General features: G+C 39.1%; 1 protein-coding gene across 12 annotated transcripts in view; it reads right to left on the bottom strand.

Moving 5' to 3' along the window:
• The window catches only part of USP45 (ubiquitin specific peptidase 45), an 80,832-nt gene extending 55,312 nt beyond the window's left edge, over positions 1-25,520 (bottom strand). For all 12 annotated transcript variants that reach the window (XR_013416290.1, XR_013416291.1, XR_003728871.2 and 9 more), the window contains exons 1-5: positions 25,470-25,520; positions 19,926-20,035; positions 18,426-18,598; positions 17,234-17,337; positions 13,552-13,652 (exon numbers count right to left, since the gene is read on the bottom strand). Coding sequence is in view for 7 of the 12 variants with exons in the window: in XM_001085248.5 (XP_001085248.1) it covers positions 13,552-13,652; positions 17,234-17,337; positions 18,426-18,598; positions 19,926-20,025 (478 nt within the window). In the remaining 5 variants the exon portion in view is untranslated. The remainder of the gene's footprint in view (positions 1-13,551; positions 13,653-17,233; positions 17,338-18,425; positions 18,599-19,925; positions 20,036-25,469) is intronic.
• Positions 25,521-26,625: the final 1,105 nt, after the last annotated feature.

The following is a 26,625-nucleotide window of genomic DNA, read 5'->3' as shown; positions in this document are numbered from 1 at the left end:
AAGTTAGAGGAAAAAATAACTGACACATGATGTAAAGTTAAATATATGTCATTTAACATAATTTATATACATTAATTAAAATTAAATTTAAAATAAGATTGTCTCTCTCAATCAGTATTCCTGAAGGGGAAGAATATAAACACAACTGTCTTTGGTTTTATATTTCATTGCTAGAGAAATTAATTTAAACTTTAGTATACAGATCTGTACCTCACACTATATTACAGAATAAATTGTAGATGAATTTAAAAACTAAATGTAAAAGAACAGTCGAGAACAAGTAGAAAAGGTCTAACTTCTAAATACCATTCCCCATGATAAGGAATAAGGACTTCTAGGGGAAAAGGCTGATTCTTAACCCGGGGTAGCAAAGATGCAAAATGATCCCGTAACATTTTGCCATGCCAGAGAATAAGGAAGTGCTCAAAAAGTGTGATTGGGAATAAGTCAAAATACACAGGGATTTTGACCAGGCTCGTTCAATTCAGGATAATTTGACAATAAAAATAAGTAAGGGTAGTATAATAGATTATTATTCACAGAATGAATCTGAATTGGTAACAGATTTTTAAGTGAGAAAAAGTAGGGAAGAGACTTCCTTATAAGAGAATGCCAGCTAATAGAAGAAATGACAGAATTAGGCCGGGCGTGGTGGCTCAAGCCTGTAATCCCAGCACTTTGGGAGGCCGAGACGGGCGGATCACGAGGTCAGGAGATCGAGACCATCCTGGCTAACATGGTGAAACCCCGTCTCTACTAAAAAATACAAAAAAAAAAAACTAGCCAGGCGAGGTGGCGGGCGCCTGTAGTCCCAGCTACTCGGGAGGCTGAGGCAGGAGAATGGCGTGAACCCAGGAGGCGGAACTTGCAGTGAGCTGAGATCCAGCCACTGCACTCCAGCCTAGGCAACAGAGCAAGTCTCCGTCTCAAAAAAAAAAAAAAAAAAAGAAATGACAGAATTAGGAAAATCACCATCCTATAGTGGCAATTTTTGTATTATTCTTGCAACATTTCTGTTAATTTGAAAATGTTCATATTAAAAGTTTAAAAAAAATCAATAGAACCACATTGTAATACAAAAAGTAAAATACCTAAGTGTATGACACGTAAGTGCATGTTTTGTGCTTACAGATTTGTATAATTAATGCAGATTTGAAAATTACATTAGGCTGGCCATGGTGCCTCAGGCCTATAATCCCAGCACTTTGGGAAGCTGAGGCAGGTGGCTCACTTGAGGTCAGGAGTTCGAGACCAGCCTGGCCAACATGGTGAAAGCCCATCTCTACTAAAAATACAAAAATTAGCGAGGCGTGGTGGAACGCGCGCCTGAAATCCCAACTACTCAGGAGGCTGAGGCATGAGAATCGCTTGAACCTGGGAGGCAGAAGTTACACTGAGCTGAGATCAGGCCACTGCACTCCAGTCTGGGTGACAGAGTGAGACTCTGTCTCAAAAGAAAAAAAGAAAATTATATTATCAGTTCATGTTTACTAATATGAAAACAAAGAACAATTCCTAACATTTACTGACATGGGTGACTACATGTATTTAGCAGATTACTCTCTGAATCAAAATTATGATAATTTGAAGTTTGACAAGAAATTCCCAAGTTCTGAAATGTTTTAGTTTTAACTAGATGTTCTTTTAAATTCCCTTCAGCCCTCAGATTTTTTCTTTTTAAAAAAACAGTGTCTCACTTTGTAGCCCAGGCTAAAGTGCAGTGGTGCAATCTCAGCTCACTGCAATCTCCACCTCCCAGGTTTAAGTGATTCTCATGTCTCAGCCTCCCGAGAAGCTGAGATTACAGGTGCCCACTACCACATCCAGCTAATTTTTTTTTTTTTTTTTTTTTTTTTTTTTTTTTTTTTTTTTATAGTAGAGAAGGGGTTTTACCATGTTGACCAGCTGGTCTCAAACTCCTGACCTCAAGTGATCCAGCTGCCTCGGGCTCCTAAAGTGCTGGAATTACAGGTGTGAGCCACTGTAGCCGGCCAGCCCTCAGATTTTATAGTTCATTACAATTACATGTTTTTTCACCCAATACTGACATGCTGCCTTGCATTACTAATTAACTTTTAAATATTTGGCTGACTGATGGAAATAGGGGAACGTCTCTTACTATTGCTCTTCCTGCCAAAGGGGTACAGCACTGGGGGGACTGTTCATGATAAAAATTCAAAACACATAAAAACCTGCAAGATTAAACAGCAGAACTAGTAGGTTAGCTTCTTACGTCTCTGACAAGTTAAGAGGAAATAAATTACGACACCTGCCCTACTTCTGTAAACAGTATTAAAGGAGATGAACTGGAGTGGGAGTGGCCCTGTTCTAAGAAGCAGGAAGTGCTGGGATTGCAGGTGTGAGCCACCGTGCCCAGCAAACCTATTTCATGGAAAAGAGTTTTAAGTTCTAACAACTTTTATCCTGTGCTGCAATAGTTTTTATAAACCCTATTAACTGGCTTCCCCCCTTATTCCTGGTTTTTTTATTCTTTTAATGTTATTGGTTGTTACTGGAATCTGTTGTCCAGATATTAAGGAGTTGTTTTTAACTCCCAACTCCAGAATCCTGAGTTAAAGCAGAAAAGAACTAGCAAGATAGGTCTCTTCTCCCGTCCTCCAAATATTATAATAAATAAGAAATAAACCCCACACTAGAGCTTGGGGGCAAAGGCCAGCACAATCAATGAAGTGGGTCACTGAAGTGCAAACACTAGGCATGGAAAAAAGGAAAAGGGGGAAGAGGCCAGGTAGTGTTCAAATGAATATAAAAGCAAATGAAAATAGCCAGTCAGTACTTAAGAAGCACTACACAAACAAGAGGAACCCTGATATGGATGCTGGCTGGGTTTCCAGACAGAACAGTCTGCCTCTTGTTTATATCTGAGCCTGTACATAGAACCTAGAATAGGAAGGGTTCAGACTCTCATTATTGCTGTTGCCAATAGATGGTTTCATAGTGATTTCTGAGAGATTTAAGATGGGAGAGAAATTAAATCCAAGCATTACTCAATTTTTTCAGGCTGTGAATTCTGATTTTACATTTAGAAAACTCAGTCTCCAACAGGTTAAGTGATTTGCCCAAGATCACAATGATAATCTTCTGATTATAAATTCATTATCATTTTATCACCTAAATTCTCTTCAGTGATTTATGTACAATGAGAAGAATTATAAAAAACAGTAGGACAAGATTCTCACAGATTTGGGTATATGCAACCCTAAACAAATATGACTCCTTAAAAATATCATCTTTAACTTTTTTTTTGGCTTCTTCCAAAACATGAAACAGACTTAACATTCTTAATAAGTGTTGCCACAATATTTTTTTAGCTTATTAACATGAAAACAGAATGTCTGGAAGAAATAACCTACAGATAATAACTATACATGTTTTATATACTTATGAAATATATATACACATGACGCCCATTGGGCCTGTTTTAAAAAACATTAAAAAATACATATATACACAGACACATTATTCACTTGGGAAAATACTCCTGGAAATAAATTATATTTTAATCTTGCAAAGACACATAACATTTTAAAAACCATAATATGCAAATGATTTATGTATCTGTGTGCCACATTTATCCAACAGTTTTCAAAACATCTGGGATGGAATCCCAAAGTAAACAATGTTCATAAGACCATCTGGACAAAACTGCAGGCAAAATAAAGCATAAACATATGGAAAAACAGATTTTTCCCCCTCCCTTCAGCGGTAAGGGATGACAAATGTCAAACCTAGATATATCCACGCTTCACTGTGCGATGCTTTTCAGCACCACCTGGCTCTCCATGCATAGCCACCAAATATGGACAGCACTGCCAGAAAGAACATACCCACAGGGCAATGGCAATAAAAAGAGTTTATTTCATGGTTAAATAGCCACTTCACACAAGTGGCAAGGGTCTGTTTGTTGACTTTTACATGTAAGTCTGTGAGAAAATATTAAAAAATATGCTATTAAACAGATAACATAATTTAACTAGAAAATACAATAATTTTTTTTTTTTTTTTTTTTTGAGATAGAATCTTGCTCTGTCTTCCAGGCTGGAGTGCAGTGGTGTGATCTCGGCTCCACTACAACCTCTGCCTCCCAGGTTCAAGTGATTCTCGTGCCTCAGTCTCCCGAGTAGTTGGGATTACAGGCGCACACCACCATGCCTAATTTTTTGTATTTTTAGTAGAGATGGGGTTTCATCACATTGGCCAGGCTGGTCTCAAAATCCTGATCTCAAGTGATGTGCCTGCCTCGGCCTCCCAAAGCACTGGGATTACAGGAGTGAGCCCCCGCACTTGGCCAGAAGAACATCTCTAAGAGTTATTTAAGTGTTTTACTTAAAATAAAAGTGTGAGTCTTAAATTTTACTAAGTAGTACATTTATAAAATGTAACAACTTAAATTGATTTATCAATGCCCTTTGTGTATCAGGCACTATATGAACCACTATAACTGTTTACACCCAATTTCTTATTTATGACTGGAGTATAAAGAATTGATACATAGTGAACAGCAGAGACTTTAGGTCTTAATTTTTTTTTTTTTCTTTGAGACAGAGTCTCAGTCTGTTGCCCAGGCTAGAGTGCAGTGGCACAATCTTGGCTCACTGCAACCTCTGCTTCCTGGGTTCAAGCAATTCTTCTGTCTCAGCCTCCTAACTGGGATTACAGGAACCACCACCATGCCTGGCTAATTTTATATTTTTAGTAGAGATGGGGTTTCACCATGTTGGCCAGGCTGGTCTTGAACTCCTGACCTCAGGTGATCCACCCTCCTTGGCCTCCCAAAGTGCTGGGATTACAGGCGTGAGCCACCATGCTCGGCCAAGCCTTAAATTTATGATAACTAATATCTCAGGAAAATATTTGGAAACTAAATATACTTGTAGTACATGTGTTTACTAAGAAGCTGTCAACTGAGAGTTTACAATTCTAGTTTAAAACAGGGATGTCTGAATCAGTCTCAATTATCTGACATTCATGCAGGTATGTATGTATGTATGTATGCATGTATGTACGTATGTATGTATTTATTTTGAGACGGAGTTTTGCTCTTGTCGCCCAGGCTGGAGTGCAATGGCATGATCTCGACTCACTGCAACCTCCACCTCCCAGGTTCAAGTGATTCTCCTGTCTCAGCCTCCTGAGTAGCTGGGATTACAGGCATCCACCACAATGCCCGGCTAATTTTTGGTGTTTTTAGTAGAGATGGGGTTCCACCATGTTGGCTAGGCTGGTCTCGAACTCCTGACCTCAGGTGATCCACCCTGCCTTGACCTCCCAAAGTGCTGGGATTACAGGCACGAGCCATGGCGCCCAGCCTGTATGTTTTAATAAAAAGCAATTTATAGCTTCTACTGAAGAACTATTTTGATCATTTTGTTTTCAGAGATAACAAAGCTTTTCTCAATCTGGCAGCGCAAACATTTTAGATCGTATTAAAAACTCTCTTCTTCCTTTATAAACACAGAACCAAATACAATAAGGAATGAACTTCCAGATGTTTTTAAGTATGGTAAAAGAAAGAGGACAAAGCTGCTACGACAATAAAGACAAACTACACAAAATTTTTATTATCGTTTATTTTCTTCTCCTAAAGGCTTACCCACACCTACAAAAAAGTGGTCCATACAGTCAAAAAGGTAATCACAGAGTTTCCAGGCTAGGTTATTTTATTAAAAGGGATTTATCTCACCTTTGGAAATAAATCAAAACTAATAAAAAATAAAAGCAATTAATTTACTTATCACTTCTATATTACTAACACTGTCATCCTTTACATAAAAAAGTATCAACCTAGAATGCAAAGAACATTGAGAGCACACTTCCAGCACTTTTAAGTTTTTAAAACTCTTACACATCTCTGTAGTTTACCTTTAAGCCTATAATCTGAGTCCTCAAAAAGTAGCTGATTGAGTAGGACTGATAGGTTTTATATGTACCTCAAGTCTTCTAAGACAAAACTGGTTGAAATACCAGCAAAGCAAACACAAAACAAAACAATAGAAACAACAAAACAACTTGTCTAAGAACTTTTAAAAAAATCTTAAGATATTACCTCAAATTTTTCTAGCATAAAAATGACTACAACACTTAGAGATCCTATCACTATCTTTTTAAAAACAGTTCAAGGCCGAGTACGATGGCTCACGCCTGTATTCCCAGCACTTTGGGAGCTAAGGCAGCAGGATCACTTAAAGTCAGGAGCTCCAGACCAGCCTGGCCAACATGGTGAAACCTTGTCTCTACTAAAAATACAAAAATTAGCTGGGCATGGTGGTGCTTGCCTGTAGTCCAAGGTACTCAGAAGGCTGAGGCAGGAGAATCGTTTGAACCTGGGAGGTGGAGGTTGCAGTGAGCTGAGATCATGCCACTGCACTCCAAACTAGGCAACAGAGTGAGACTCTGTTTCAGAAAACAAACAAACAAATAAACTGAGTTCAAGGATATTAAACCATAAACATAAAAAAACTCAAAGTACAGCAAATTTTAGGTGAGTATCTTTAGAATCTTGGATAGCAAAGACTTTCAAAGCATATTAACCCAAAGGTTAAAAACAGAAAAGACTAATGACCTGGCAACAATTACATTAAAAACTTTATTATGGCAAAACAAAACTGAACGATAAAGGTAAATATGGAATTATGGGCACTATTGTCAACTATACCCTTTGTACAAGCTTTCTGGAGGGCAGTTTTACAACAGTAATCCAAATTTATACTTTGGCCAAGAAATTCCAAAAAATTTTCACCTACAAAATAAAAGAGCAAATACACAAAGATACAGCTTTGTTTATCACAGGAGAAAATTGAAAACAACCAATAGTGGGTTTGTTGTGAAGCAACATTAAATTGGTGTCTTTCTTTTCCCAAAGGTGTATTTGTGAATTGCCTTGGTTAAACCAAAAGTGGGGAACACTGGTTCTTCCCTTTCTTTCCATAGGCAAGGGGGAAGAGAACTTATTTTGCATTTAGAGTTTCAGAGCGTATCTCCCTTAAATTGTCACCTCTGATAACTGTCCCCGTGTCAGAACTGAAGCATTTCAAAGACGAAATGAGGTATACTGCTGGTTAGTGTTGAGGGAAGATTCAAACCTGGGCAGTCTAGCTTCAGAATTCACTCACTTAAACATTATCTACTGTCTGTTATAATAAAGATGGTGCAATTTATAAGTGTGACAGTAGTTTAAGACACTAACAAAAGGACAGTGGTGATATGAATAGAAAAGCCATTACTCTTAAGTAAAAGCTGTATGTAATCAATTGCTGCATGTGTTTTGTGTTTGGATTTATAGCGTTTTAAATCGTAGTTTGTAGCAGCCCTTCTCAAATGAATCCTTAAAAAATTAGGCCCTAACATCCTAGGTACCCACTGTACGCAATTAACTTCTCCCTATGTATCTGGAAGAGTACTAATTATGTGACATCTTTGGGAGAACTGAGAAAATTGTCACTCTAATAATTTTACTGTGTTTTGTAGTTCAGATGAGGAACCCCAAATTAAAAACCCCAGAGGTAAAAATAAGTTGCTCTTAAAATGTCATTATCTTTTTGAGCCTAGCCCCTTGTATAAACTGAAACAACTATTTTTAGTGCTTATTTTTGAAAATGCAAATTTCTTAGAAACATGACTGTCACTTTAGAGAACTGTATTACCTCTTTAAAAAAACAGACAAAAATAAATAGAGATAGGTCATGCTATATTGTCCATACTAGTCTTGAACAACTGGCCTCAAGCAATCTTCCCACTTTAGCCTCCCAAAGTGCTGGGCTTACAGGCATAAGCCATACATGTGCCCAGCGTGTATCACCTTTTTTTTAAGTATTAAATAATAATCAAATTGTTACTGAAACAGGTCATAATATTATCCTCAGATGGAGTTTCAGATCCTGAACATACCACCACTTACTTTCTTATTTAAAAAAAAAAAAAAAAAAAGATACAGCAAACTCATCCTTCATAAATCCCACATAATTCATGTCTATTGTACACCAGGAGCACAAGCTTAATAAATTCAGCAGGATATAGTATTTTGTCTTCTCTTTAATCTTGTTAAAAATGGCATCCCATCAGTATTAAAATTATGAGCCAAAGGTATTGGTTTAGAAAAGAACATGGGATTGTCAGTCATCTATTTCACAAAAAATAAACCAATATTCAACTACATTATTTCACCAGGAATTCCTATATTCTCTAAATATGTGTAGAACACTTCGTGACATTTAAAAGACTATTAAAGTAAGAAATTTCATGAGCCTTTCAGAGGACACTGGCCCACTTTAAAAAAAAAATTTTTTTTCAAGCAGGTTTTAGGTTCACAGCAAAACTGAGCATACGTTAATGGGGATTTTCATATCCCCCCACCCCAACACATGCATGGCCTCCCCCCTTATCAACATCCCCCACCAGAATGGTTCATTTGTTGTAACTGATGAACCTGCACTGACACATCATTATCACCTAAAGTTCATAGTTTACATCAGGGTTCACTCTTGGCAGTGTACGTTCTATGGATTTGGACAGATGCAGAATGACATGAATCCAGCATTATAGTAGTAGTTTTATTGCCCTAAAAAATTATCTGTGCTTTGCCTATTCACCCCTTCTCCTCAACCCCTTGCAACCACTGATTTTTTTTACTGTCTCCAAAGTTTTCTGGTCTACTTTTTAATAATACCTATATCTGGGTGGGACTCACAAAAATGCTTACTTGCCTATTTTCAGTCTTGCATTATATATGACCTTTTTATTACATGTATGGGGAAGGGGGTGGTAGAGGGAGTTTTGTTTCTATAAGCAAATCCTAACATCAGATGTGAAATCTACACAGCTGTAAGCATTCTTCTGGGAACCTGCGCTGGGGTTCATCTCAACTGCTTAATGCAATTACCTAAACCAGTCATGTAGTATTAATGTAATCTGCCCATTTCTACAGCTGAAAAGAAGTTTAATCTTTAAAGAGCCAGTAAAAAGAGACAACTTGCTGCCCCAGAATTCCCCTAGCTAGGAACCAAATAATAATTAGCTTGCCAGTTTATTCTCAAAATCAACTAACTTCCAGTTAACCATTTGCCTTATAAATCTTTACTGTCATATGATAAATTGATATTAACATAATAAATGGGCAGTTATACATATATAGGCATTCCTAACTGTCTCCATACAAGTCAAACCAAGAGATCTAAGATACAAAATCACTGATCAGCCTCTTCTCTGCTTAAAACTTAACAGTGGTTTCTCACTGCCCTCAGAATAAATTCTATCTGTACAAGGCCCTTAAATACCTGTTCTTACTTACCTCAAGTCTCACCTCTCACCATCTTCTACACCACAAAACTCAACTTTTCAGCTCTCTAGACTTCCCTGAACCTATCGAGCTCTTGTCAATGAGCTATTTTTTTTTGCCTGGAGCACACAATCCGTTCCCTTTTTGCCCAGATAATTTCTAGATATTTTTCTGCTTCTAACTAAGTTGGATTATTCCTCTAAATAGAATTGGCCTGGCTCCTCCAATCGATGTTAGATACTATTCCAAAGTGTTCACACGGCCCCTGGTACTTGCTCCATCACAGCACTATTTAAACAGGCAAGTATAACTAAGTGCAATTTGTCTATATCCCTCAATAGACCAAAAGATCAGTAACAACGGGAACTAGGAAGTAGATCTGTCTCATTCACTACTGCATTTCTAACACCTAATGCTGCATCTGGCACGAAGCAGAAACTCAAAGATATTAAAAGACTGAATAAATAATTTTGATATTAATATTTAGGATTGGGGGGTGAAAGTGCGAAGCTTATCTATCTACTTCCTCAATAAAAACTGATCACATTCTCTTTGGTTTATTCAGCAAGTATTTACTGTCTACTCACATAAAAATAAAAGAGAATCTAACCCAGAGTCCAGTCTTCAAGGAACCTACAGTCTTGAGAGAAAATAAGACAAGTACAAACATAAATATGAAACATCAAAAAAGTGTGTTATTAGATTCTAAAGTGTGCTGCACAGACACTGAGTGCCAAAAAAGAGATAAGGGAAAGCATCCTAGAAGTAAAATTTGAGCTGAGCCTTAATGGATAAGGCTGAAGACAGAAAGTATAAAGACAAATGTGCTACAGTTCAGCACTTCTCAAAGTGGGTCGGAAGGCAACTTCCTCTTTTCAAGGGTACTTAAGGTCAAAAGTATTTTCGTAATAAGCCTAAGATTTTATTTGCTTTTTTTTCACTTTCATTCACTCTCAATTATACAGTGCCATTCTCCAGAGGCCATATGGCATGCAATATCACAAAAGATTAAATGCAGAAGCAGATATGAGAATCCAGCCATTTTCTATTAAGCCAGACACTTGAGACTTGTAAAAATGTAAGACAGTGCCACTCACTAAACTTGTGTTTTGAAAAAGTTATCTTTCATAGTATTTACTTTATTTATTTTATTTTTATTTTTAGAGACAAGTCTCGCTATGTTGCCCAGGATGGTCTCATACTCCCGGACTCAAGTGATCTGCCAACCTCAGCCTCCCAAAGTGCTCTGATTACAGGCGTGAGCCACCCACATACTATCTGATTTTAGGATAGTGACGCCTAAAAGTAAAGGAAGAAAAAAACAAAAGAATTAGTGATATGCTTTAAAGAGAGAGAGACAGAAAATGTCTGGTCATGCATAACTTCAAAATGTGTTTAACGTACAGGCACAGGCTTTCTTCTTGATAACTATTTTTACTTAGTGCAAAAATACAAAAATAATCTTTTAAAATCATACTTATGCTGTCACCCAAACACAATAATACAGTTTCATATTCCTTTTGAATTATCACATATAGGTGTTTTCACAATGCTATAATCTTCACAATTACCATTAAGATTACTGCAAAATCATATCCAGCATTCTTGCAACCTAAATAACAACTTTCATATTTGATTTTCCAAATTTTTTATAAAAATATACTGAAGCCGCATACAAGACACAGTATGACAAACTATTATATCCAAAAACTTATTCTAGAATGCCAAGGAATATTATTTTAAATCAAACTTGCCTGAGAGATCCTGTAGCTTAACCCACAAGGATAATGACATCTTGCCCTAGAACCACCGAAAGCCTTAAACTAAGAACCACGTATCTCTCCAACTTTGAAAGCTCCACTCACTCTCAAACTACCTCAAGAGCCCATTCCCCACCATTCCAGGTGCTATCTCACGGTTCCATAAGCACAATTAAGGCTTGTATTAGTGCTTCCCACCACCTGAAATGATTTCTTCTCTCATCTTCACCTGCCCAAAGTTCATCCTTTAAGGGTCAACTTGAAAGCCAGCTCATCCATGATTCCTTTTTAGTTCCTACAACTGAACATTATATCCCTCTTTGGATATTTGAAGGACTTTGGTTGTTACTTAAAATAGAAAACTTACTCTACTTGCCTATCATTACTTTTTAATCTCACACCTTCTTTCAGATCTTTAGCCTCTTAAAGATTTAGGGACTGTCTTATCAATCTCTATTCCCTGAAGCACCTTGGAAATATAAAGTACTACGGAAAAATGAGGCTTGGATAAACAGATAACTGCCTGGAGTCACACATCTAGTGACAGTCAAATCTGAATGCCAGATCCCCTGACTCAAAGCCATCTACTGTCTTTTTTTTTTTTTTTTTTTGAGACAGTCTTACTGTGTCGCCCAAGCTGGCGTGCAGTGGTGTGATCTCAGCTTACTGCAGCCTCCATCTCCTGGGTTCAAACAATTCTCATGCCTCAGCCTCCTGAGTAGCTGGGATTACAGGAATGTGCCACTACGCTCAGCTAATTTTTTTGTATTTTTAGTAGAGTCGGGGTTTCACCATGTTGGCCAGGCTGGTCTCAATTCCTGGCCTCAAGTGATCTGCCCGCCCTGGGCTCCCAAAGTGCTGGGTTTAAGGCATGAGCCACCGTGCCCAACCTCAAAGCCATGTACTTTCCATCATACCGTAATTTTATGCTCCCTTCCTAGCATCTTTCTTGTAATAATCATTCAAGAAATCGGTAAAACTGAATGAAAATCAGACTGGCTTTGTACTTAACCTTAGGGAACCTCTAAGGTAAAAAAAAAAAAAAAAAAAAAAAATCCAGAGAAAATAATTTCTAAACTTGTACTTTCATCACCCATGCCATCATATCCTTGCCTATCTTCTTATTATGGCCAAGGAAACTTAATGCACATTTTTCAGCAGACAGTATTATGACCAACTTCAATTCCAGTAGTATTACATGTCTTTCACTACCATATTTTCCTGGTTCTTTATTTGAGCAGAATTGGAGCTACAACTAGTATGCCTGGTGCAGAACAGAATTCAGTAAATGTTTGTTGAATAAGTAAATGAATAAGTGATCAAATTAATCATTTCTACTGCTGTCCAGGAGCCTGAGTTTACCTTCTCTGGTTCCTCCTCCAGTTCCTTCACCATTACTGTCTCATTAGGGCAATGGCTAACAAAAACAGCTATACAGAAAACAGTTGGCAACTATAGTTTTACATAGCTTTTCAGTTTCTGATGCCACCTACTAAGCAATTCAATTCTGCTTCAAAGGCAACTCAAAATTATCACGTCCATTCACCTAGTTGTTCAATAAAAAACCTGAGGTTTATATTAATACTTGATTCCTCTCACTCTGCCTTCCACCATGATTGAAAGTTTCCTGAGGCCTCCCCAGAAGCTGGACAGATGCCAGCAGCATGCTTCCTGCACAACATGTGGAACCGTGAGCCAATTAAACCTCTTTTCTTTATAAATTATGCAATCTCGGGTATTTCTTTATAGTAATATGAGAAAAGACTAATACAGGTACTATGCAAGTATTTTTACATGCATTATTTCTAAATCTTTAGAAAATATTATCTCTAGGCCTCATAGTAATTCCACAAGACAGAATTATCATCCTAATTTTATAAATAAGGAAACTAAGCAATAAAAGTGACCATGGCTATTAAGTGGGGAAGCCTAAATTCAAACTTATTAGGACTGACTTCAAAGCCCATGATCTAGACACAACATACTTCAGTTTCTCAAATTGGTTATATAAACATATAACAAGGTTGCCACCTAAGAATGCATGATACTCATAATATATATGTATATTTTTCTTGAGACGAAGTCTTGCTCTGTTGCCCAGGCTGGACTGCAGTGGCGTGATCTTGGCTCACTGCAACCTCCGCCTCCCCTCCTGGGTTCAAGTAATTCTCCTGCCTCAGTCTCCCGAGTAGCTGGGATTACAGGCACGTGCCACCATACTCGGCTAATTTTTGTATTCTTAGTAGAGACGGGGTTTCACCATGTTGGCCAGGCCGGTCTCAAACTCTTGACCTCATGATCTGCCCACCTCGGCCTCCCAAAATGCTGGGATTACAGGCATGAGCCACTGCACCCATTCAATACTCATAATATCTTTATTCAAATTACTGACTGGGCTGTCACAGTGAAATCTAAAGTATTCTTTATGAATTTCTGAACTCTTCATATGAAATACTATATTTTAACACAGATTCATTTAGTAATTGCTTAACTTACTTGTTTGTGTTTTAGAAGCATGTTTCTGGAGAAAATCAACTATCTGAGCCAAAACCTTCTTATTACAATGCGTTGATAATTTTTCATCACATTCATAACACCTGAAAAAATATAAAATTTAAGAAAATATTATGAAAATATCCTCAATAATTTTGCACATCAGATAACAAAGTTGGCATTTAGTTACTTTTGTCTTAAATTACATGGGAGGGAATACAAATGTATTTGTATACAAATGTACCCGGAAGGCATTGGGTAAGTCTAGAGAAATAAGCAGGGGACAATTCATACAGAGCCTTACAGTTGAAATGAAAGTTTTGGCAGTTTATCTTTGGCAGTTTATAATGAAATGCCATGAGAGGGTTCTTAAGCAGGGCCATGATATGGTCCAACTTATATTTTATTTATTTTTTACTTTTGAGACAGAGTCTCACTCTGTTTCCCAGGCTGGAATGCAGTGGTGAAATCTCAGCTCACTGCAGCCTCTGCCTCCAGGGTTCAAGTGACTCTCCTGCCTCAGCCACCCAGTAGCTGGGATTACAGGCATGCACCACCACGCCCAGCTAATTTTTGTATTTTTATTAGAGATGGGGTTTCACTATGTTGGTCAGACTGGTCTCGAATGCCTGACCTCAAGTGATCCACCCGCCTCGGCTTCCCAAAGTGTTGGGATTACAGGTGTGAACCACCACACCCAGCCCCAACTTACACATTAAAAACATCACTCTCACTAATGTGATAAACTAGATTGGAGGGCATTAGGAACAGAAACAGATTAGTATAGTAGCAGATGATCTGCAGAGAAATGGGCATTCATTATATATATTTGCAGGTAGAAACAGTAATAAATTAGATATAAAAGAGGAGGGAAAGGGAAGTGTCAAAATAACTGCCTTGGGTAGGGAGGAGTGAGACAATGTCAGCAATCCTCAATGCTGGTGTTGAGAATCACTGCCGTTCTCAATGAGGAGTGATTTTGCCACCTAGGGGACATTTGACATTTTTGGTTCTGACAACTGGTGAGAGGAGAGAGGACCACTACTGGCATTTAAGTGGGTAGAGGCCAGCGATGCTGGTAAACATCCAATAACGTACAGGACAGCACAACAAGGAATTAATCACAGGGCATTAACAGTCCAAATGCCAAGAGTATTGAGATCGAGAAATCCTGGCCTAGATGAAACAAGACTTGCTGTGAGTTGACAATGTTTAAAGCTGGAAAAACAACAACAACGGAAGCTGGTTGATGGGTATGGGAAAATTCATTATACCATTCTGTCTACTTTTGTTAACAGGCTAAAAAATAAAATAAGATAAAAAAGAGGAAGAAAATAACTGCCAGGCTTCTAGCTTGATTACATATAGAGATGGGTAAGACTCAAAGAGATAGCTGTTCTATTTTGCTGGGGGATTATTTGGAGGTAGAGGGTTAGGAAAGACATTTTCAAAAGCACATTCCAATTCAGAAAACTAACCTCAATTAAGTTTACTCATTAATACATCGTATTAATTTGTTTCCTCTCTATATTATAATTACCTGTTTCCTTTATCCTCATGAGATCCAGTGATCATTTAAGAACATGTGTTGGAAAGTGTTCAAAGTGTTTTATAAACATAATGCATTATGGCCGGGTGTGGTGGCTCATACCTGTAATCCCAGCAGTTTGGGAGGCCAAGGCGGGAGGATCACTTGAGGTTGGAAGTTCGAGACCGGCCTGGCCAACATGGTGAAACACCATCTCTACTAAAAATACAAAAATTAGCAGGGCGTGCGTGGTGGCAGGCACCTGTAATTCCAGTTACTCCCAGCCCGGGCGGCAGAGGTTGCAGTGAGCCAAGATCGCGCCACTGCACTCCAGCGTGGGTGACAGAGTGAGACTCCATCTCAAAAAAAAAAAAAAAAAAAAAGGCAAAAAAACATAATGCATTACACCAGTGCTACCTTACATTTTCACAATCTTCTTACCCACCTTTTTCTAATTCAGTAGTTCTTAAACTGTGGTCTCCAGACCAGCAGCACTGGCAACACTTGGGAGCTTCTTAAATGCAAATTATCTGGCCCCTCCACCCCAGAACTACTAAATTAGAATTTCTAAGACTGGGATCCTGCAGTCTGTCATAGTAAGATCTCCCTGAGATTCTGATGCAGCCAGAGTTTGAGATCACTAAAGTGAAATCCTTATTGAACTGCCGCACTATGGCACTACTGCTGTCTCCCTTGGTTCCAATGCATCATTTATATATTAAGTTCCCTCTGACCTTTCCTCATTCTCCCCAATACTACTACTTGGGACTCACAACAACAAAGAAAAACACAAATGCAGCAGGTGCCCAACCCTTCTGGCTGTATTAAAGATGATGACCTCTTCTGTCAGCTAAAATACCCTTATATTAATTTTAGACAAAACATTTTTATGTTAAAGAAAATCTGAGGACTCCTGAAAATTCATTCAAGGAACCCTTAGGAGTCCATAGATTCAAGTTGGAATATTATTGTAAAACACAGAGGAAGCATTTCAACAGTGTCCATTTATACCACCGAAACAGTGTGATATGCTAATAAGAAACTAGAAAATAAACTCGTTTTTGGTTTTTTTTTGAAAAGGAGTGTCACTCTATCACCAAGGCTGGAGTGCAGTGGCAACCTCCACCTCCCGGGTTCAAGTGACTCTCCTGCCTCAACCTCCTGAGCCGCTGGGACTACATGCATGCACCACCATGCCCAGCTAATTTTTGTATCTTTCGTAGAGACAGGGTTTCACCATATTGGCCAGGCTGGTCTCAAACTTCTAACTTCAAGTGATCCACCCACCGTGGTCTCCCTAAATGCTGGAATTACAGGTGTTAGCCACCATGCCCCACAAAAAAAACTTGTTTTAGTACCTGGATTTTTACTTCATAACCACAAAAAGGTAAATATTATATAGTTTCCTTACAGGTCACATAGGAAACTGGACTAGGTTCTCAACCAGGATTAAATAGCAGAATGACCTGAAAAGTTTTTACAAGCTACTTATGCCCAGCTCTTTCTTCTCCCTTCAGAAAATGACCTGACTGCTTGAAGTATCTTCCGTCTCTACAACACTAGAATTCTGTATTAGCAAGTTCACTACCAAAAAAAATCAACTAAAAAGAATTTTTCTTTATATTACAAGGAAAATGTCAGAGAAAAGTAGAGAGGCCGGGCACAGTGGCTCACGCCTGTAATCCTAGCACTTTGGGAGGCTGAGGAGGGCGTATTGCCTGAGCTCAGGAGTTCAAAGACCAGCCTGGGCAACATGGTGAAACCCCATCTCTACTAAAATACAAAAAGTTAGCCAGCTGTGGCGGCGTGCGCCTGTGGTCCCAACTACTCAGGAGGCTGAGGCAGGAGAATTGCTTGAACCCGGGAGGCAGAGGTTGCAGGAAGCCGAGATCACACCACTGCACTCCAGCCTTGGTGACAGAGTGAGACTCCGTCTCAACAACAACAAAAAAAGGTAGAGAGAGAGTTAAAATTTTTCCAATTAAAATTTTATATTCATAGGTAATGTTAATTTTCTTCAAGTATCCCGTAGATTGTGTTCAGGTTAAAAAACCATAAGCTGATAGAACATCTTTAAATATTTTACCTTAAAAGCTTAAAGAAAAAAAAATTGGGGGGGTGGTTAGTGGACACAAGAACTAACAAAATTTAACTTACCATATAATCCATGTGCTCAGATTAATTATAATACAATGGGGCTCTATTCTGGAATTCTTGAAGTGCTTCAGTGAATGCTGGCTTTCTGAGTTTTTACCACATCCCTGAAGATTAACAGAATGCTATTTTGTATGACTTACAAATATTTGTTTCAAATTAATCAAAACTTAAATTATATTCACACTTATACTGAAAAGTTTTGTTCTGTTTTTAATTTCAGGCCAGAGGAGAAAGTTTCAAAAAAGCAATATGGATTCTCATTAAATTTAATTTCTTGCAAACAGGTTAACATGCTTTTCAATACACAGTATTTACTTAAAACAATCATGGGCAAAGTTAATTTCCCTATCATTTAAAAATGTACACACTGTCTGGCACACTGTGGAACACCCAGCATCCTGGCAGGCCAGTGGTGCCCTTCCACAAACACACATTTCCCAATCCTGTACACAACTTCACCCCAACCCACTGAGAACTACTGAGACACAGACCAATCATAGCGATTTCCCTCACTAGGTAAGTAAAGAAATGAGATGCAATTCTGGTTAATGCAACATGAAGGGAAGTCAAATCTGCTGAATCTTTCCAGAAAGGTTTTTTTCTTTTTTAAAGAGGAACACAACCATGAGGCTGAGGATGGCAGAGCAGAGAACAGAATAAACCTCAGTTTTTAATGTTCTTTCCATTAAATTAACTAATCCTGAAGTGGCCTTACTTCTGGGCATTTCGTGTGAGATAATGAAGATTTCTCTTATTTTTTTAAAGAAAGTATATACTTTTCATTTCATTAGAAAATTTATTACAGGTATCAATAACTTTTAAACTTTAAGATTTTAAACTATTTTGCAAAAGCAGCAGAAAAATCTGTTTTGAGAGAAAAAAAATTAATCTGAAAGGTGGATCCATTTCCTAAGTAAATACAAAAGGTAAAGACTGGTCCAGATATGGGAACTACTGCAAATAGGTTGAATTCCCTCTGCAAGTATTTATAAACCACACTTGATTACTTTCTGAACATAGCATACCTTTTACTTTACCTTAACAATCATTTTTAAGTTCATTCTTGGAAAATTTCTATCTAAATTGGAATAAATATATCTTAACTCCTATGCATGACCAACAGTCCAGCTCACAATAAGCATTTAAGGAAAATACTTCAGATAAACTCACATATAAATAACACTTTTCTTACCTGGAAGCCACACTTGAGGCACAACCAAATATCAGAAGGAAGTACTGGCTGCCCATCATAGAATCTTCTTTCTTTTAAACATTCTGAGCAAACTGACCACAGATTCTCAGCTATTGCTCTCTTTACATGATTCACGCTGATAGCATGACTTACATGTTGGCAAGTTAAACCTACTGAATAAGATAAAACAAAATCTCAACATTTTCTTTGCTACACCAAAGTGCTACCATTACTAAGTATTAAATGCTGTTCACTAAAAAGCACAGATTCAACACACAAAATAACTCAAAATATATGCTATGTAATTCCATTTATATAATGTTCATGATATAACATAATTATAGAATGAGAGAAGAGATTCATGGTTTTAGAGAGCAGTGGACGCAAGGCAGAGGATGTTGCTATAAATGGAGAGCACATAGGGTGGTGATGATACAGTTAAGTATCTTGATTGGTGGTGGTTATACAAAGCTATACATGTACTAAAATTGGATGTTTCAGGATAGCCAGTTTGCTGCATTGAAGGATGTCTGAAGTATCTCTTTAAATATCATTAGGACCTTACCTGATGTCCCTGATTTATTACAGTTTAAATTTTTGAACTAATTTTAGATTCACAGGAAGGTACAAAGAAATATACAAGGAGGTCTCATTCACCCTTCACTGAGCTTCCCCTGATGTTAATATTTTGGACTACTATAGTAAAATATCAAAACCAGGAAGCTGATGTTGGTAAAATCCTTAGAACTTGTTCAGATTTCACAAGACATATGCACTCATATGTGAGTGTGTGTGTATAGCTGTATGCAACTATGCACACCTAAAATGGAAATAATATATTAAAAATATCTTTTTAAATGGAGAAAACCGGCAAGAAAGTGAGGAAAATCCTCAGAGGCCTAAATCAAAAGCATGAGACTAAAGAGAAAACCAAGCCCTGAGGCCAGCAGCTCCCAAAGGCCATCTGCCAAGCTCTGGTGGCTTGGTGACATGGTTTTAATAGGCCATGAGAAAGAGACCAAAAAAAAAAAAAAAAAAAAAGCCAATCTAAGTTACTTCATATTATAAACTAAACAAAATCCTAATAAAAATACCAACAGGATTTTTTGGAACTAGACAAGGTGATTCTAATGCTTACGCAGAAAATAGCAAAAATAAAGAGTAACAGATTTCTTAATTAAAAACATATACAGTCATCCCTCAGATACTTGAGGCAGGGAGGTGGGGTGGCGTAGTTGGTTCTAGGACCTCCCCACATATACCCAAATCTGTGCATACTCAAGTCCTGCAGTGGGCCCTGTGGAATCTGCATTTAGGAAGTCAGTCTGCTGAGTATGCAGTTTTTACACATCCCAAGAATAGTGTATTTTCCATCTACGTTTGGTTGAAAAAAATTCGTGTACAAGTTGATCCTCAGAATTCAAATCCATGTTGTTGAAGGGTCAACTGCATTGTTATTTCTTCTCAACACTATTTGGGATGCCAAATATCAAAATTTACCAGCAATATCATCTGAAGAGTCTTCTTCATGAGGTACAGTAGGCCTTTTACTTCTTTTGGCTTTCTCAGGTAAAGCTTTACTTGGATCTTTCACCCGCATCTGTTATTTACTGAAGGGATTGAGGGAAAAAAATTCATACATTTGAGTCTTCAAAATTAAAATTTTATATTTTATTTAATGCATATCAAAATTGAAATGACTTCAATTTTAATTGGTCTGGGATATCAACAGAGGAAGAAGAAGGGAACATCAGTTGAAATGAAATAAATCTTTGTTAAATCAGTATACACATGATATATTCCACTGGCTTTTGCCAACTATACTGTTATGGACCAAATGTTTGTGTCCCCACCCCAAATTCATACGTTGAAATCTAATCGCCAAAGCGATGGTACTTGAAGGTGAAGCCTTTGCGAGATAATTAGGTCATGTAGGTGGAGCCCTCATGAATGAGACTGGCCTCTTATAATACAAGCTACCTTTGTATCCACATGAGGATATACAGAGAAGACGGCCATCTATAAACCAGGAAGAAGGCCCTCACCAGATACTAGATTTGCCAGCACCTTGACCCTGGACTTCCCCACTCCTAGTACTGTGAGAAATAAGTCTGTGTTGTTTAAACAACCCAGCCTATAATAATTTGCTATAGCGGGCTGAACCAAGACACAGCCCCTAAATATAAGATGTCCAGGTGAATGACCAAAACTAAAGTTTTCATCAACGGAATAAGTGTTGCTTCTGGATAATGAGTTCTCTTCACCCTTTCCTCCCTTCTGCTAGCAAGGAAATAGCAGGAGCTGGATGAGCCATACTGGATCAAAAATGGAAGCTGTAAGCCAAGCACAGTAAAGCCACTCTACCTGTGCTGTATGACTAGCACCAGAATATTAAGAGAAAATTAAATTTCTATCTTTTTTTTTTTTTTTTTTTTTGAGACGGAGTCTCGCTCTGTCGCCCAGGCTGGAGTGCAGTAGCGCGATCTCGGCTCACTGCAAGCTCCGCCTCCCAGGTTCACGCCATTCTCCTGCCTTAGCCTCCAGAGTAGCTGGGACTACAGGCTGGACTACAGGCGCCTGCCACCTCGCCCGGCTAATTTTTTTTTTTTTTTTTTGTATATTTAGTAGAGGCGGGGTTTCACCGTGTTAGCCAGGATGGTCTCCATCTCCTGACCTCGTGATCCGCCCGCCTCGGCCTCCCAAAGTGCTGGGATTACAGCCGTGAGCCACCACGCCCGGCCAATTTCTATCTTTTTAAGCGACTACATTTTGCGGGGGTTCACTCTAGCTTTATATCATGAAAAATTTTAAACATTTACAAAAGTTAAAAGAACAGTATAATGAACACTCATATACTATTTAGATTCCACATTTATTACATTATTATTATTATTTTTTTAGAGATGGATCTTGGCTCACTGCAACCTCCACCTCCTGGGTTCAAGCAATTCTCCTGCCTCAGCCTCCCTAGAGTAGCTGGGCTTACGCTCGGCGCGTGCCACCACGCCTGGCTAAATTGTTTTGTATTTTTAGTAGAGACGGGGTTTCACCCTGTCGATCTCCTGACCTCGTGATCCGCCCACCTCCGCCTCCCAAAGCGCTGGGATTACAGGCGTGAGCCACTGCACCCGGCTATTATTATTTTTTTGAGACAGAGTCTCACTCCGATTGCCCAGGCTGGAGTGCAGTGGCCTGATTTCAGCTCACCCAGCCTCGACCTCCCCAGGCTCAGGTGATTCTCCCACCTCAGCCTCCCAAGTAGCTGTGACTATAGACGCACACCACCACGTCCAGATAATTTTTTTGTATTTTTTAGTAGAGATGGGATTTCCACATGTTGCCCAGGCTGGTCTTGAACTCCTGGGCTCAAGCAATCCACACACGCCTTGGCTTCCCAAACTGCTGGGATTACAGGTATGAAGCATGGTGCCCCACCAATTCCACACCTATTAACAATTTGCTATGTTTGTTTTTATCTAAATATCAATATGTGTGTATACAGAGACACATATGTGTGCATATATATATATATTTGTTGTTGTTGTTGAACTGTTTGAAAGTTGTACAGATCTTGACAGTTCATCCCTAAATACTTCAGCATGTATCTCTTAAAAATAAGCAGTCTCCTATATAACAATGTAATCATATCTAAGAAAATAAATAATTTTCTAATATCATCTCATTTTCCATCATATTCTAATTTCCTTATTTGGCCCTAAATTGTCTTCTATAGCTGGTTTTTTGAAAAAGATCCAATCAAGGTTTGCACTTTATATTGGTTGTGTCTCTTTAGTATCTTTTAATCTATTAATAGAACAGTTCTTCAACCTTTTACTTGCCTAAGACTTTAGCTTTTTAAAGAGATCAGGCCAGTGCATGAGTCACCTTGAGGGTCTTGTTAAAATCAAAGTTCTGATTGAACAAGTTTGGCACAAGACCTGAGATTCTACCTATCTAAAAAGCTTAAAACTGAAGCCACTGCTGGGGGCCCACAGAATACTCTTTCAACAGCAAAGTTGTATAATGTCTCACACTGAATTTGTCTCTTTCTTCATGGTGTTATTTACCTCTATCCCTTACATTTCTTAAAAATTCAGTTAATTATAAAAGATTTTAGATACAAGCTAAGCATTTTTTAAAACCACTATATTTTGGAGTCTCTGTTAGAGTAGCTTAGCCTCCCTATTACTCTCCTGCCTGGCAGCTAAGCAACATCGCAATTTTCATGGTTGCTGACTTACTTTTCAATGATCAAAGTAATGAATCTTTCAATTCAGTACTAAATTCCAAATCTTGATTTATTCATTCCATATTTCACAATAAGGGAGCTTTCAAGTTTACCATTAAGTCCAAAGGTCATCACTACTGAACTAAGTTGCAATAAATTAAGGGCTTCTGGGTTAGGAACATGTAAAAAGCCTCTGAGTTCCTTGAGCACTTCATCTCTACCTTCTCCCTCCAAACTTCCTCATCTACTCTCCCCTACAGTTCCACCTTATAAAATCACTAATTTAAGTATCCCCTTCTCTGATCGTAACTTCCCAGTCCTTCCAGCATGCCTGATCAGCCACTCATAATTTCCTATAGTGTCCAGGCTGACAAGAGGCTGCATCTCAAGTCCTTCCATGACCCTTACAGAAGGGTAGAGAGAAGCGGAAATGGCTAATGGAGAGCTGCTTCCTAAAGCAAGTCACATGGCACATTTAACTTCAAGTAGACATGGAGAGGGGTTGCCCATGTACAAAGAGTACAACATTACATGTACCCAAAAAGAGGTGAACTGGAATACTTGTGCAGAGCCTTAAGGACGACATCACCTCTCTGGCAGAACCCAATCCTAGATGAACCCAGTTAATCATTTTCTCCATGTCGGGAGAAAGTCTCTTAAGAAAGGAGACTAGGTCCATTATTATTCACTACACCTTCTGGTAAACTTACATACTATCCACAAAGCCACTTCAAATCTTCTTCACTTTCCTTAAACCTCTAACCCCTCCATCTCCCCACTAACTTATCAAAAACTGATCTAGTCTTTCACTAAGGGAAGAGAGACATAAGCAGATGGCAAATTTGATCTTTCCCAAATTTACAAATACCTCCATCAATTTAAATTTGATGTCCTGAAAAGAGATAGGTATAACTAATAAAGTACAGAGAAAATGGTCTATGAGAAACTGGTTATATTTTCCCGCCGTGGTACAGATAAGCTCTTCATAAAGATGAGCATTAACACAGATAATGCTAGCAAAATAATAAACAAAACCAGGCGTTTGACCTACATACTGTAAGCAACCTGTGCCTTTTTTCAAAAACACTGACTCAAACTTAACTTGGTAATGTAGAGGCAATTTCTGATGATTTTTCTGCTATATGTAATATGTCTAAACAGAATCATTTGGTACAGTAACCCAGGATTCGGCAATCATGTATCTGCAGTTTTCCAATTTCCATTTAAGGCAAAAGGACAAATTTAAAAGTCCAATTATTAGAGCTTCCAATACTTTATTTATATCATCAAAATTGTGTCTGGGCACTGGAGACTGGGAAGGATGGGAGTGGGGTGAGGAATGAGAAATTACTTAATGGAAACAATGTACATTATTCAGGTGATGGTTACACTAAAAGCCCAGTATCACTAGGAAATAGATCCTGTAACAAAACTGCACTTATATCCCTTACCTTTATACAAATTTACAAAACTGTGGCTGTGGATCTCCGTGATCTCCCCCACATTTAGAGTTTTGATAGGATGCACGGACTCAACATATAATTGTATTCATGGCTGACATTTATTACACAATGCAGTATGGATATACAGGCTCATCACAATAGAAAAAGACACAAGTGGAGTCTGGAGGAATCACGTGTAGGCTCCTTATGCAGTCTCCCTCCCAAGAGGGGTCAAACAAAACACACCCTTCCTCCACCAATGAAAATACAGCAACACATATGCAACGCTTCCGCGCAGGGAAGCCCATCAGAGACTAGGTGTCCCGGATTTTTACAGAAGCTGGTAATTTCGGTGTAAAACATACTGTTCAGCACAAACCCAAAACTCTAAGTTCCCAGATGCCAAACAAGCACCAACATTGCAAGCAGTCCTTTCTAAAGATAGCAGTCTCAGGCCTGCTATGTTAACTCTTTTTAGCACAAATATGTTCTGGCCATTTTTCTCATGCGGTTTTCCAAATAATAAACTTTACAGTTTCCAACTTCACCATCACTTAACACCTGTCTTTTCTCTAAAGTAGGATGTGCAACCAAGTTGTTTAGAAAGCTGTTTTTAAACAGGCTATGCAAAAAGCCCATATCCTTAAGAAAAAGTCCTTTTTTCCCACTCTTGGGCAATTATTTATGGGGGTTGGAAAGAGAAGAAAAAAACACTATCTCCTTTTATATACCAAGCTCAAAAAGATGAGCAGCATCTTACGGTTTGCTGTGTATCACGCTCAGTTCTAAGCACTTCACAGATATTAACCCACTCAACCCTCACAGCCACCTTAGGAGGTAAGTTGCTATTATTTTCCCGCATTTTACACTTGAAAGTGAGAAAGAGAGGTTGACTTGCAGAGGTCCCAGAGCCAGTAAGTGGTGGACGGAGATGCGGACCCAAGCAGTCCGGCTCCGGAGCTCCTAATACACGACGCTTCCAGAAAGTCGGGGTTAGACACGCTTCCTCCGGTCACCAACACACACACTCCGAGGCTGTGAAGAGAAATGCGCCGCGAGGAGGCGGACGGAAGCTTGTGGGGCCGCCGCACGCCCAGGTCACCAGGGGACTCGGGCCCCTCCCAGGCGGCCCCTCGCCAGCCCTGACGCCTAGGGCTTCTCCCGCAGCCGCAGGGACCCGAAGCCTGCAGAGCTGCGCTCACACGGCCCTGGGTGACCGCCCGGCGCCCCCAGGGATCGGGAAGCCGAGGGGGGTGGGGAGCCTCTCTTCCAGCCTCGCCCACCCACAAGCGGGTCAAGGTCGCCAAAGCGAAGACCGAGAAACTGCGGCGACCACACCGCCGCTGCGACCACAGCGCCGCGTCCCCAACTCACCCTGCCCGGCCGGGCCGCAGCGTCTACAACCTGGGGAGACTGCGCCTGCGCGCCCGTCTGGCGCCCGGCAGAGGTGGGGCCTAGTCCGCCCGCCCGCAGCCTGGCCGGGGAAGGTTCCAGGCGGCGCTCGCGCGGCCGGGGAGCGCGGGGAGGGGTGGAAGGGCGGGGCCGGCTTGCGTGGCGCCTGCGTTCTGCTTGTCCGCAGAGCCCGGAGAGCCCCTGGTAATCTTAGAGTAATAGCTACCGACTAGCAATTTATTAGGATCCTGGGCCAGCGGGCGCACCTCGGATGTTCCAGGAGTCGGCTTAAGTTCCACTTGTTGCTGGGCGCCTTCTGAAACAAACTCCGATTTCCCTCCGTTACCCTCCTCTGGACTCTTAAAGTCACATCTAACATTCGTCATATATTATTGTGCTTTTCTTCCCCATTGCTGTTGTCTTACCTGTCCTTCTCTCTTCCTAACTAGATAGTACATTTCTTCAAATACACCTATACCTCCTCAAAGCCCGGTTATCTGTTAAAGTGGCCAGCACAATGCATAGTAAAAGTAAAAGTAGTTGGTTTGAAAATATTTTGTTTGAATCATGGATATTGCAAATGCCAACACTGGTTATGGATAGATTCTAAAAGCCTCCTGATCTTTCACAGCTCTTCAGCCAAGGGACAGATGTGGCTTTAAGGATAAGACTATTGGCGTAGAAATCAGAAGATACGAGAGTTAAAATTTTAAACACTAAATTTTACTTTAAAAACTCTTTTTTTATAATAGTATTTACATGTGGAGAACTTGGCAAAGAAGGTTGGTATTTGCTTATATCGTACTTACAAGGATCATTAACAAATATAATTGAGCACAGATATGCCAGGTGCTGTTATAGGTATAGAGGTACACTATCATTTGGGGGGTTGGGATAATTTTTTTCCCTAGGGAAAAATAAAATATTCCTCAAATAAGAATAGGTTGTGTGGTGTAATTTTGAAGGCAAAATTGTCTACTTCGTAAATCAAAAGCTTTCATATATTTTGACGTTGCATTTGATCTAGAACTTGGAGGAATAAGAACAAGCAAACTTGAGTAAATCTAAATAATTTGCATCTTAATTGTGTCACTGTAAAAGATTTTTTAAAATGTATTATATGTGGAAACCCAGTTTA

The sequence above is a fragment of the Macaca mulatta genome, chromosome 4 (genome assembly GCF_049350105.2).
Source record: "Macaca mulatta isolate MMU2019108-1 chromosome 4, T2T-MMU8v2.0, whole genome shotgun sequence".
NCBI lineage: Eukaryota > Metazoa > Chordata > Mammalia > Primates > Cercopithecidae > Macaca > Macaca mulatta.
Note: the sequence above shows the minus strand (reverse complement) of the source record. Positions and strands in the feature narration are given on the sequence as shown.